At 36.8% G+C, this 14,119-nt stretch overlaps 1 protein-coding gene across 4 annotated transcripts in view; it reads left to right on the plus strand.

Annotated features, from left to right (window-relative positions):
- The window catches only part of UGGT2 (UDP-glucose glycoprotein glucosyltransferase 2), a 79,339-nt gene extending 65,942 nt beyond the window's left edge, over window positions 1–13,397 (plus strand). For 3 of the 4 annotated variants that reach the window (XM_039730457.1, XM_039730458.1, XM_039730459.1), the window contains 8 exons: window positions 2,485–2,583; window positions 3,828–3,912; window positions 4,331–4,513; window positions 5,747–5,907; window positions 6,215–6,329; window positions 8,855–8,971; window positions 9,913–10,057; window positions 11,026–13,397. In XM_039730457.1, coding sequence (XP_039586391.1) covers window positions 2,485–2,583; window positions 3,828–3,912; window positions 4,331–4,513; window positions 5,747–5,907; window positions 6,215–6,329; window positions 8,855–8,971; window positions 9,913–10,057; window positions 11,026–11,048 — 928 coding nt within the window. In that variant the 3' untranslated portion in view covers window positions 11,049–13,397. Of the gene's footprint in view, window positions 1–2,484; window positions 2,584–3,811; window positions 3,913–4,330; window positions 4,514–5,746; window positions 5,908–6,214; window positions 6,330–8,854; window positions 8,972–9,912; window positions 10,058–11,025 lie in introns of those variants that run through there. The other variant, XR_005629992.1, reaches the window with a different exon arrangement.
- The last annotated feature ends 722 nt before the right edge of the window (window positions 13,398–14,119 follow it).

Genomic DNA, 14,119 nt, shown 5'->3' on the forward strand with positions numbered 1-14,119 from the left:
TGCTGTGGCAGGGAATCAGTCTCAATGTGAAAATCCCAGCTACTTATGTGGTACTCAGATATGTCAAACGAACATCAGAAAGCAGAAAATGCTGCTTGTCTGCTCCTGGACATAATTTATGAAATCTCAAGTGTTTTTACCTTTTACTTTTGAGTTCTTTAAGTAATTGTAATAAGCATCTCAAGCATTACATTTGGGGCTAATAACTTTGTAGTATTTCTAGTTTGCTGTTTTCTTCAGTTTTTAGTAGGTTGGGCAATGGTTATCAGTCACAGACTGCGAAAGAAAATAAAGAAAGGGCACAACCATTCTACTTTATCTACTAATCACTTGGCTCCAGTCAGTCCTGTACACACCTCTCTTGTAGATCCAGGACTGGCTTCTGTTCCAGCTTTGAATGTCTCATGATGAGGCCACTTGTGCCACAAGTACCTTCAGACCTGGGATTATCTTGAGTGTCTGTTGCTGATTTTGTGTTTATTACCATTTATGATTTTATTGTTACAATGGAATCACAGAATGTTAAGGGTTGGGAGTGTCTTTGAAGATCATCTAGTTTCAAGCCCCCTGCCACGGGTAGGAGCAGCTCCCACTAGACCAGCTTGTTCAGAGCACCATCCAGCTTGGCCTTGAACACTGCCAGGCATGGGGCAGCCACAGCCTCCCAGGGCAGCCTGTTCCAATGTCTAACCACCCTCACACTAAAGAATTCCTTCCTACTATCTAACCTCAATTTCCCTTTTGCAATTTGTACCCATATTGACTAGATTCAGAGACCCTCCCAGACTACTATGCTACGACTCTCAAAAATTTCTTCCACACTGGACCCACATTGCTGCACAAAGGTTCCTCTGAAAAATGATGTTAGTTGAAGGAATTTTTCATTGACTTCAAACTTCCCACTTCTAATTGGCTGCATCAAAGGATGTATGTGCAGAGATCAAAATCTTAACTCCTTCTAAGAAGGTTACAAGGGCAGAGGTCAGCCTTCCAGGTCTTGCCTTTTATCACAGTAGCATTCATCATGCTCTGAGCTTGGCTGGGCCAAGGAAGCCACTCACCCAGTGAAGTTTATTTGCTCTTCCCAGTGATTCAAGATTGTGGCTCAAGGGCATGATTTGAGGCTGTCAGCCTTTTGCCATCTAGGATCTTGTCCAATACCCTTCCTTTTTGTTATCCCAGAATGAAAAGAATACCGACCTGCACATTGTTCATTACAGGATCCCACGTGTGCTCTAACATGGGAGATGTGCACACCACTTTGCCCAAGCCCTTTCATACCTGAGCTGCCCTTCTCCCACTGACTGCTTTTCCCATGTGACCTTAAAGGTCAGCCCAGCAGCTTTGGGAAATTTCTGCTTTCTGTACAGCTTTGCAGAATCAATATTTTCAAGATCCTTTTATCAAACCCCAATTTTCTTTTTTCACATGTGATGGCTGCTTTATAAAGAGCTTGACATTCTTTCAGTCCTGCTATCACTAAATATAAGTCATGGGACAAAAAGTCAGGAAGAAAGGAGATTGACTGCTTGGACCTGTGAGCTGCAGTCTGTTTAGCCTGTGAGAGTTCAGTGCTGGTTGAGAGGTTGTCTGTTTTCTTTGAAGATGCCACACCATGCAGACAATGCCACTCCACTGATGTCTCTCTCTTTCAACCATGCCTGAGTGAATAGAACGTGGGTTTCTCAAAAGATTATTCACACCACTTAAACACATTGCAGCCTCTCAGCTATTTCTGAGCTTTCAGCTTTGTATCAGTGGAGTGATCTGAATTCTTTTGAATACATTGGAGATCTGAGACTTGTCTTATTTGCTCTTAAAGATTATGAGATACCTATTTTTACACTTTCTAAAGGATACTTTTAAAATGGATATAACCAGAAGAAAAAGTAATAGGATGACTCATGCAATCTAAGTGAGGAATGACTCATCTCACAAAAAAAGACTATTGAGGTAAATTTCCAACAGTATCAAATGGCTTGATAACCATTTGATAACTATAACCAATCTGGCTCTGCAGTTCTGAGATCTGTGAAGCAGTGCCTGAGGGAGACTGTAACCACCATCCCCTGCATGTGTGCACGTGATTAAAAAACAGCCCTGGTAAACTTTGGTACTCAAAACAAGCAAAGAATGCTGTGCAGCAGAAACAGAAACCTCTCTACAACATACCTCAAATACACAGGTTAGCTTCTAGGGACAGGATCAGAGTAATCTGAAGAAGAATTCAACAAGTGTTACAAAAAACACTGGGAAATCCCATCACCACAGACCTCTGAAATTTATGAGAATGTTCTGGGGAACAGTATAACTCCTAAGCCTAGGCGTGTGCAGTGGAAGTAGAATGTATTTGTTTACTGCAGGATGTGTATTTCTTTTGTGTATTTTTTTATTTTCAGTTCTCTATGAGCTTAATGATAATTTAGTAGGATTTTTTTTCCTGCAGAATTTTTACGTTATATAATTATTTATAATAATTCTTAGAGTTTCAGAAGAACTTCCAACTGATGAGAAGGAAAAGAAAAGTGATGTTCTTAACATTTTTTCTGTTGCTTCAGGCCATTTATATGAACGTTTCTTAAGGTAAGGAATGGTAAAAGGGGAAACAACAATTTCATAGCAATACTCTACATTTTCTTAGTAAAACTAAGCAACCTAAAGAAATTGACTTTTTAAACATCTAAGTAATACATTTTCAAAACCGAGAAAAGTTCTGTACAGTGAGAACTAAATTAATCCTTAAGAACAAAGTGATTCAACATATAGATGTTCAAAAATACCGTTATTCTTTGAAGACAGAAAATGTCTTTCATGTGTGAAGTACAAGCATAAAAGATGAAGCTCAGCCTCTCTGTGTAAAGACACAACAGAAGTGACTTCATTAGAGTTGTGTCTGTTTGTGTTTCATACTACCTGGATTTTCTACATGCACATACGGCCTTATCTCAGGATTCTTTCAATGAGCAGTGACTGCTTTTAAGGAATTCTTACAGTGTTGAAACTGGATTTTCTACATGCACATATGGCATCTCAGGGTTCTTTCAATGAGCAGTGACTGCTTTTAAGGAATTCTTACAGTGTTGCCTGATCTCTTCACAACCATCTGTGTTATTTTTCTGATTTGAGCACTGGTGATTTGATGGCTGAGTCATCTGAAGTTTGAACATGTATTTCTTTCCTTCAACCTGCAACCACCTTCACAAAGGGAAAGACACGTTTACTTTAAAGGAGAAAAAGTAAAATGTCCTAGTTGCTGCTTTGTCTTATTTTCGAGTTCATTATGGCTTGATTTTAAGGCAGACTTGACCTCTTGTAAGGTTGTAAGTCACTGCTTATCTCCCTGGTTACACCAAATAAAGACCACAGTAGTGAAAAATAATTGAGCCCAGAACAGTGATTCTTACAGTTATTAAGGGTTTCCAGAAGACAGTCAGTCTGTGTTAAACTTTCTTTTTTTTCTTTTCAGTAACATATTAAACTCAACCAATAGATTCTAAAATAAGTTATTTCAGTGGCCAAGTTAATATTTAAGGTACTAACTATTATTCTGATTTAGTCAGGCACCTCTCCTAGAATAAAGCGTGTTAATAGATGCACTTTTGAAATTGTTCCTTCTACCATTGCTTAGCCAATCTGGATCAAATAAGGCCATCTCAAAGTGCCCTTGAACACACGCTCTTTAAAGCTTTTAATTAGAAGTAGATAAAAATTTCAACTTAAATTGGGTTAAAGAAATTATGCTTGGAGTTTTAGTACTTTCTAAGTGCAGTTAAAGTTTAATGACCCATGTGTATTTGTTTGTTTATTGTAGACTTGTATTTCCACAGAATTATGATGCTTTCTGTCCTACGTCATACAAAAACACCAGTTAAATTTTGGTTTCTGAAAAACTATCTCTCCCCAACATTTAAGGTAGAAGTCTTCCTCTTATTTTTTTTCTTTAAAATTTCAAGTAATTTTGTTTTAATTTCACTTGACTAAGTATATAATTCAAATTAAATTTTCCCAGTGGAAAATAATCCTTGAATCTGTTAAATATCAGTGTTAGGTATAAGGTTCTTCTCTTCTGGGACATGAAGCCCAGTGATAAATTATAATAATTTATTCTCTTTTGATAGTCTCCAAGAGTTTGCATGAAATGCTATTTCTGTTGGTGTAGCTGAGGGTACTGTTAAAACTAAGGGAACATTTAAAACTAAAAAATTATGTAGTCAGTAAGGCCAACACAGCTGCAGCTGCCTTGGAGCATTCACTCCTTTTCCTTTAGAGTCCTTGTGTGTCTCATACATGTGCACCTGATGTTTTTTTGTTCTTCTTTTTATTCTTCTAGGATGTAATTCCTCACATGGCTAAAAAGTATGGGTTCAAGTATGAGCTGGTCCAGTATAAGTGGCCCCGCTGGCTTCATCAACAGACAGAAAAACAAAGAATTATCTGGGGCTACAAAATTCTTTTCTTGGATGTTCTCTTCCCTTTGGCTGTGGATAAAATAATATTTGTTGATGCTGACCAGGTAAGAAAAAAATAATGGCTTATTACTGTATGAGGAATTAATTTGGGCATAAATTGATCCAGTTTCATTCTCTGTGGCCGTTTTATTCAGATGTTGGTCTTGAAAGACTATTGCAGTTGCACAGACAGAACTAGTGGTGTTGCAGAATGTAAAAGCAAGAATTTCACTTGTCCTCAGTCATGTGGACATTAAGAGTTTCCCTGTACTGAGTTGTCCTGTATTGTTTCTGTGGAGAGAAAGGTGCCTAGAGAGATGTGTGTGATCTTAAAGGTGCATTTCACTGAAAGCATATTGGAGTGATTCCATCTCTGGGCTGATTGTGAGTGGAATTCTCCTCTATGGCCACTAAGGTGATTTGGACCATTGGAACAATTTCTAGATGGCTGAAATTCTTCAAGATTAATCCTATCTCTATTTTGAATTTGCATGCAGTCCTTCATTCAGGAATGATCATTGTGTAATGTACTGAAAGACAAAGTGCTGTCTCAGATGAGGCATTGAAGAGTTTATCACAACGTTATTAAAAACCCTGAGATAATTTCTGATGTATTTTGGTCCTTTTCCAAAGCTCAAGAATAAATTAAACTTAGGTGTAGCAATGCAGACTGCAACTCTCTGCAATTTCACCTGGATACACCATCTAGGAACACTGGTTGTCTGTCCTAACTACTGTAAGGACTTCTCTGTGCTCCCAAATAGCTAAAACTTTTTTTTTTACCACTGTTAAATTAGGTAAGTAGGATTTGAAGGAAGAAGGATTGATTAGCAAATAAAGGGCATTTGTAAATGTCATTAAAACCTCTTTTTGAAAGTGCCATTGGATACAAGGATTTTTCAAATGATGCAATAATTTTGGACTGCTCAAGGTGGGTAACAAATGAGGAGGATTCTTTAGAAGGGACATGATTGGTACATTTCAAAAGTTATGTTTCTTAATTAAGGAATTTTATATCGGGCAACCAGAAACACTGGTCTGTGAATTAAAAAAATATTGCCAGTTTTATAGAATTTACTCAATAAATGTGTTACACAGATGGCCACTGTTAATATAATAAACAGTAATAAATAATAATTTTTGAACAATAATTGGGCAGCTGTCTCCCAGTGGAATAGTTCATCTATACGTCACTGATGTAGCATCTGAGGGGCTTTTTCAAATTAAAATTAAACATAGTGAAGCCTGCTGCAATACCTATCCTCACAGAAACAGTACTAAATTATATTCTTGTTTAGATTGTGAGGAGTGACCTGAAAGAGCTCAGAGACCTGGACCTGAATGGAGCTCCCTATGGATACACCCCTTTCTGTGACAGCCGCAGAGAGATGGACGGGTACCGCTTCTGGAAATCGGGGTACTGGGCTTCACACCTCGGCAAAAGGAAGTACCACATCAGGTGGGACAGCCCCTTGCACACTTCTTGTGCACTTGGGGAATTGGATTAAAATCTGGGTGTTGGTGTTGAGGCATTCAAGAGCCATTCACTGAAGCATTCATGAGCCATTCTCTAAGAGATGAAGAAGGCAGGAATTCTGATGGTGCATTGATTTCACTGCTTTATGGTAGTTTCAGCCACTTAATAAAGAAAAATACCCCTTCAGGATGGGAACATGTTTTACTTTCTTGTTACTTTTATTACTGTTATCAAAAAGAGGGTGAACCCCGAGAAATCTTATTTCTTTGGGTTTTTTTATTCCTTTTAGTGCCTTGTATGTTGTGGATCTGAAGAAGTTCAGGAAGATTGCAGCTGGAGACAGGCTTCGGGGCCAGTACCAGGCTCTTAGTCAGGATCCAAACAGTCTGTCAAATCTAGATCAGGTATATATGGCTTTGAGCATTTTTGGGTTTATTTTCTTTATCTTTCCCAATATGTATGGAATATCTTCTATCTCAGCATAAATGTTACATAATTCCAAAACTGTTTGCCACTTACTGCTGTTTTAGCCTATTTTCAGGAGTGTGTATGAGCACAGCTCAGAAAACTGCTGACTTCTTTAAATTTAAAAATGATGAAAAACTCCAACTTACAGAACTTTTCACCTTTATTTGTAGTTGTTCTGTGTGCATTTATGTTTTTTCTGATTACAGAAAACCCTACATTCTGATAACAGTAATTATATTCGTGTTGTTGAAACAAGAGCTTGTTTCCTTTCTCTTTTTTTCCATTAACATAAATTAAATTTTCTTTTATAAGTTAACTGCAAATGCACTCTGGTGGTTGCTGTACGTGGTCACCTTGCAGTGGCTGGAGTTTGTCTCACTTTGAACCTCAGAAGGCTTCATAAGTGAAATTGTCCCTGCTTTTGGTGTTTTCCTTGTGGAATTACTTAAGCACAGAAGATTTTTACCTGCCTCTAGCAGCAACAGGATCCCATGGTAGCAAAGCCCACATTGCTCAGTGCTTTTCCACACCCCTGCTCTGCAAGCAAGTTTCTCTCTTACATAAGGACATTATTGCCACTTGCATTTTTTTCTCCAGAAATAAAAGTAAAATTTGAAAATAGGAGTTGTTATGATACTGGACAAAGAAAAGTGGGGAATACAGCCACACTAAAAACTCAAACTTGACTGGACACCTGCAGCTGAAGCAGCCTTTAGCTGTATGTTAAGAGCAGAAGGGTGAAATAACAGCAACAGTCAGAGTTCACACCTTTCTGGACAACAGAATGAATTCTTGGCCCTGATCACCCATGCAGAGTCCTGATGTGATAGAGCTGTGTGTTCTCCAAACAGTCTTACCCACATGTACAAGGTGTCTTGCAGAAAGATCTTTTAGGATTCAGAGATTACAAGGTTTTTTTCAGAAAATTGGTTTTCAGAAAATTGGTTTTATCTAATGTTCTCAAAATATTAAAACTTCTCATTTGAAGATTCTTATTTTTCCAATTACAGCTTTAATACATGATAGCATATATCTCCTATAAGCCTCTTGGATCAAATCAAAAGCCACTTAAGGACCAGATGTTAAGGTAGCTAAATCTTGGCAGAATGGAATTGGAATTGCTTTGGAAATATTTCAAAGTAGTATTTTCGTAATAATCTGCTTTGACTGTATTGGTAGGAGAGACTTGCTGTCTTCATTGCTTCTTCTTACGCAAAATACAGCAACACTCCTAGAAACACAAACCACAGTGCAGTCTATTTGAGACCTGGAGAGCTTTCATCTATTGCTAAGGATGCATTAGAACACTTCTATTACTATTTTTGTTTTAAATACCTGTCTGGAATGCTCACTGCCCTTCTCAAAGAAGCAGCAATCTCAGCTCTCTGTTAATCTCCCAGCAGTGCAATCTTCATGGGTGGTAGTTAAAGTTCTTAAACCACACAAGAGAAGTAGATAAAAGGAGAAATGATAATTTTAAATGCAAAGGAGAGTAAGTATAGAACTCCTATGGAGAAAAAATTACACATCATAAAAACTAGATTTGAAGTACAGTAATTTTGTTCAGAGGGCTTTTTGTATTAATTTTTTTTGGTTTACTTTAAATCCTGAAACTAACAGCTGACTTTCTACATTTTACTGCATGTAACAATTTTTAAATTGACAGCTTCTAAAAGTACTGTAGTAACTCAGGAATTGTGATTTCGTTTAGAAAGTCAGAGGCACAACAGAAAACCAGTCTCTCTTCTTTTGGAATTGAAATGGTGATAAACCATTCCAAATGGTGATAAGCTACCTTCCAAAAATTTTAAGTTTTTTAAAAAATAAAGCATTTCAATTAATGTTGAATGTCTTTGCTCTCCATATAATTTGATGTAATTCTTTGGTACTAATGTCTGTATTTGAGTTAAATTATACATCTTTCATAATGCAGCAATATGTGCTATTTTATTCTGTCACATTTAGCAGGGTGAATTGGCAAAATAAGCAACTAACACTTGAGTGCTGACATTTATTCTAAAATATAATGTAAGGGTTGCACATGTGAGGGAGCTTACAAATGGATGTGCCAGTTACTGCCCCTGCTCTTTGTAACTCTGGCCAGAGTAGGTGCCTGCAGGGAACAGCATTTATAAATGCTGTTCCCTGCATTCAGCCAGATCTTGGCTCAGAGTTTTCGTGACAAGATTACCTGACTATGTAATAAAGGGCAAAAAAAAAAAAAAACCAACCCAGAAATGAAGTAAGGAACACAGCCAGAATAGCAGTTTAAAGCTTTTCCTTCTCAAGCTCATTTCTAGAATCTGTTTTCCTAGAAGTTGTCTCAATTCAGAGTAGTGGCATATGTACTATATGTTCTTGTACTATATGTTCTTTGAGTCAGGGGGGTTTTTTCAAATTTAAGGAATTAAAAGCTGTTTTCTATTCAGTGCTAATTTATGGCTTTACAAAACTTTTACAGGATCTTCCTAATAATATGATTCATCAAGTAGCCATTAAGTCTCTCCCTCAGGAGTGGCTTTGGTGTGAAACCTGGTGTGATGATAAATCCAAGAAAAAGGCTAAAACAATAGACCTGGTGAGTTGATCCTGATTTAAATGCGTTGTACAGATTAAAAATTTTGCTGTGATTTTGGGGCATTTCAGGTTAAGTGTGTGTCATGTCATGAAGGCAGCCTTGCTGGAAGGCACTTCAGCATTCCATCCCTTCCTCTGAAACATTTTCTCCTCTGAGACCTCTCCCACTTGCTCTGCACCAAATCTGCTTATATTAAAGCTGAAAATTATAGCAAAAAGTTAAGTATTGTTGTTTCTTAACCAGATGGGATTGAGGCTTTTCATGCCCATATATGTATTTTCCTTATAATTTTTCCACAGTCAGCCAAGTTATTGGAACTGTGACAAAGTGCTGTTACCTGTCTGGGCCCTTAAGGCTGCTGCTGTTCTCCCCACATAGAAGGTTCCTCCAGAACCTTCTGTCATGGTTTTCTTGGTCTGTTTCATTGCTATGAACAGGAGATGAAGCAAAGTCTTAAAAGCATAATGCTCAGGACACTGTCCACGTTATTCTTTGGTAATAGAGACAAAAATCTTTTTCCTGTCATTATTATCCCCATCCCCTTTTCCCCCATTTAGATTTTTTGACAACACACATACACTATTTGTGATGCTTTAGATATAATTTGAAAGGAAAACAGACAGCTGGAACTTGGTGTGATTTTTCAGTATGCAAATAGTTTTTGTTTTCTTCGTGTCTTTACTGTTAGAATGAGTTTGTGCTCTAAAGACAGGTGCTCTCTGTTCAAAACCCACATCAGGTTCAGTTTCAATGTGCCAATGTCAACCTTGCATCTCTCTGGGCAACTCTGCAAATCTTAGTAGTCTTGTGCCAGCCATGTCTGTGCTATACTGACAGTCAGCAAAAAGAAAAGTATTTGCAATTCATTTGAGCTAAATTCTCTGAAAAGGTGTTATTTTCACATTTGCTTTGTTTACATCTAATATGTTTTAAACTTTCAGTGCAACAACCCCCAAACCAAAGAACCAAAACTAAAGGCTGCTGCCCGGATAGTTCCTGAATGGGTTGATTATGACTCTGAGATCCGAAACTTAATACAGCAGATTGAAAGAGAGAAGAAAAATCTATCATCGTTATTTCAAAAAGGTAATTTACATACATATTTAGCTGTTAGCTTTTAAAAATAAATATCAGTCCAGTTGAAATTAAGATTGGGGTCAGTAGGCACAAATCTTGTATTTGTGTAATTTCCCTTGTTCTTAGAGAAATGGTGTGGGGTTTGATAGCTGTGTGATGCTTCTTTACACAGGAGTTATACTGACAGGACAAACCCTCTTGTTTCATGCCAGAATCTAAGAGAAAGCTCAGTGGTCCTGTTCCTGCACCTCAAACACAACCAACAGTTACATAATACTAGCCACAAGTATTAAGTGAAGCACATTAGCTTAGACTTCACTTGGATAATCTAAAGCTCATGTCTATTAAGCAGCTGGGGACTGAGTGTTAATTTGCCTCTGCATCTCTCTTTCTCCAGGCTTATCTATCCAAGCCTTTTTGCACTAGACTAAATTCTATTTTAGTTAGTTTGGGGGGTGAGGTTTCGTTTTTTGTTTGTTTGGGGGTTTTTGTTGTTTTGTTTGGCTTTTTCTCTTTGAACTGAAATTGTTTTAAACTGAATTAATTAAATAACATGAAAGCCCCAGACCAAAAAAAAAAAAAAAAAAAAAAACCACAAAATGAAAAAAAAAGCCACAGACACATATGCAGGACTCACTCCCAGTAACACTTGACTTCTTGGACTAATGTGAAACAAAATGAAAGAATTATTTCAGCTCTCAGAGTTGAAGAAAAAATTAGTAGATAAATATTTATATGTCTTGAGGGGAGGAACAAATTCACTTTTCTTTTTAAATAATTCTTAGTGGGTTTTATTCTTTGTGAAAGCTTCTGGTCAGCTTCTAGCAAGGCTCCAAAACTGAAGTTCATATTGCTGAAGTGACCAATTAGCAGGATATGGAAACTAAAAGGTTTTCTCCACATCTTACACATCTTACAAACCCAGGCACTGTCTCTATGTAACTCTTTTTATGTATTTTTTTTCCCTTTGGCTACAGGGCTCAAGCACGATGAACTTTAGCACAGCCTGTGACCAGCAATGGTGACAGCTCCAGAGTCTTCTGGGAAGGACTGAACAGAATTTACAGCTGTTACATTGGCACTCTTTGCAGCATTCTTTAATGTGAAGTCAAATATTTTATAAATTAAAGTGTTATTTAAAACATTTTAAATGCAATACAAAAATGAGAAATCCACAGGTATTTGGGGGTTTGGGGTTTTTTAACCGGTATGGAGCAGCTTTCCCAATGGCTTTGCTTTTCTTTTCCTTCTTTAAAGTACAGTTTGCCCAGAGGACTTTGGAATGTGCAGAAAGATGTGCTCAGCATTGTCAGTCCAGGGGAGGACACACACATTAAATATGTACTTGAAAACTGTTTTGTGCATATTCCATGCATTAGGCTACTGTATTTAAATATCAGAAATTTTGGTTCTATGCCCACAGTTTTGTCCCTCAAGAAATGCTGTGGTCACAATAAAGAATTTCACAAAAAATAAGATGTCTAATTTAGACCACACAGAGATAACTCCACGTGGAAGCTAAAGCAAGGAATGACAGTCTTCATTTATTATGCAGGATTGCTGCACTCTCAGAGATTTTTAAAACTAATTTTTGATTCTTAGGCTCCTTTTGGCCACTTAAATATTTGTGTGTGATGAAATTCCATTATGGTTTTGGTTGAGGTGATTTTTTGACCAGCATACATTGCATCAGAAGGTCAGTACCTGAAAGCTGTTTCTACTCACTTTTGATTATCATCGTCCTGTTTATAACTGAAAAGAAAATAATAAAATACATGAGTATTTTTTGACTATCAGTGGTGTCTCCTGTAATTTTCTAAACCTGTACTCACAAAACTGTTGCTTTAATGGGATACTGACATTTTCATCCCACAAAATTGCAGGGAAAAATTCTTGCAATACACATATTTGAAAATGGGGAATTTGTGTCTCAAAGTGTAATAGAGTGCCTTAAATACACACCCTGTTGTTCAGGCTGTGCTGGTTTCAAAATGGGATTGGATTGGACCACACATTTTTGTAAGAAATCTTCCAGTTTAAATGCTTGAAATTACACAAGACCAGGTAATTTGCACTTAGTGGTGAATCAGCAAGAATTGTACATTATTTCCATAACAGGAAATAATTGAATAAACAATGAGATAAATGAAGCAGATTTTGAATCCACTGTCATTGTCCTCAGCTGTTGGTTACTTATAATTTCTTACTGTAAGAGCAAGTATTTAAAATCACTTGTTGCTGATATCTTTCAAGTCATATTACTAAGGAATGTGAGACATGCAGATTTTTTACAGCTCTTTGTATTTTCTGTGGTCTTGCCTTTATGTATTTTGAACAGTTTTAACATGTCACACACAGGTTTTTAAATGTCTGTTGAAGGATTTCCTTTGTATGAAGTACCCAACAGAGCATTTCCTGTATAATCCAAGAGCAAAAGTCAGTAAAGCCTCATGTCAGTTCTCTTTATGTCTGACCCATTTCAGTGCAGGAGCTGTTTTGTTATGCTTGTTCTCTTCATTACTTCAGGATATCGTGCAGCAAGTCAAACATACTTGAACATCAACTTTAAGTTGGTACTTTTGTACCACGGTGATGGACTTGTAATTGACTCAGCAGATGCCTGTGCACCATTAGTATAAATTCCATGCATAACAAGGAAGTAACTGATTTGCCATAGCAGAGGAGAAAAACCCCCAGACCATTATTCAACTGTTTTCTGCATTATTTTATTTTATTTTCAAAATATTTTTCAGCATTATACTTCCATCCTGCTGCCTGACTCTGCAGCAGCATTGCACATGGATCTGCCCTGGTATTCCAAGCTTGAAGCATATATTGGAAAACTTGTTTTAGGACAGAAGTTAAAGGTTCTTTAAGAAACCTTAGTTCTCTTTAATTATGATCATCTGTGTGCACATGTTATGCAGTAGAAAAAGTGGGTAATTCAAGCACTGACTTCAAGTTCATTTTCTCTGTTGCATCCCGTTCTTTTTAAAATTGGATTACCTCTACTGGCTTTAAAAAAAGAAATCGTTTTTAAATACTTTTCCCTTGAGATTGCTTAAATGATTAGAATATAATTTTATAAATGTAATTTGCTGGAGATATTTTGAAGGTGTAAAAGGTTTCATGCAATTTTCTAGTGTTTTATATATTTGTACAAAATGTTCTAGTGTTTTTTTTCCTGCATAATACTACTTTCAAAGAAAGCTCTTTTTTTTGAGATATACAGTGGTTTATGAAATAAGAAAGGTCCCACAAACACACAACTTTTTAAACATCTCTTTAAGGCAGCACTTTGAGTCATTAGCATATTATATTTTAATACTAAATCCATGGATTGTGTATGTTGTACAAAATATTAAAAGGGTCCACTGGAGAAAAAAATACGGATTAGTATTTGTACAAAATGTTCTACTGTTTTTTTTCCTGCATAATACTAATTTCAAAGAAAGCTTTTTTTTTGAGATATACAGTGGTTTATGAAATAAGAAAGGTCCCACAAACCTACTCACTACTTTTTAAACATCTCTTTAAGGCAGCACTTTGAGTCATTAGCATATTATATTTTACTAAATCCATGGGTTGTGTATGTTGTACAAAATATTAAAAGGGTCCACTGGAGAAAAAAATATGGATTAGTTTCTCTTCTTTCTTTTTGTATTACACAATAACCATTCCCTACTTGGTTAACAGAGACAAAGAAAAAAATGGCAGCAAGTCCTCAACTGCCTTTCCTCTATAGAAAATGTTTTTGCAGGGAAGCAACAGCGATATTCAAATCAAGGCATCTGCTGTGAGGTGAGATGTAGAGCTGCAGAGAGCGCTTATTTTTTATTTCCAGTCTCTGTGCTCTGCCCTATGAAAGGGAAGAAAACACATCCTGGTTTAGTGTTGCCAAAACATGGTGCAACTCAGTAAGTAAACAAAAGAATATTTGAACTATTCAAATGAAGGGTTTTTACAATTTATATTCCTATGACAGAGTCTTTTCTATGTCTTGATCTTCTGGAGATCAGCTGGTAAGTTTAACAGAAAATGAACAAACTAGGCATTAGTGCAGTGTTGTTG

This window comes from Passer montanus, unplaced genomic scaffold (genome assembly GCF_014805655.1).
Source record: "Passer montanus isolate IOZ18808 unplaced genomic scaffold, ASM1480565v1 scaffold72, whole genome shotgun sequence".
NCBI classification, from domain to species: Eukaryota; Metazoa; Chordata; class Aves; order Passeriformes; family Passeridae; genus Passer; species Passer montanus.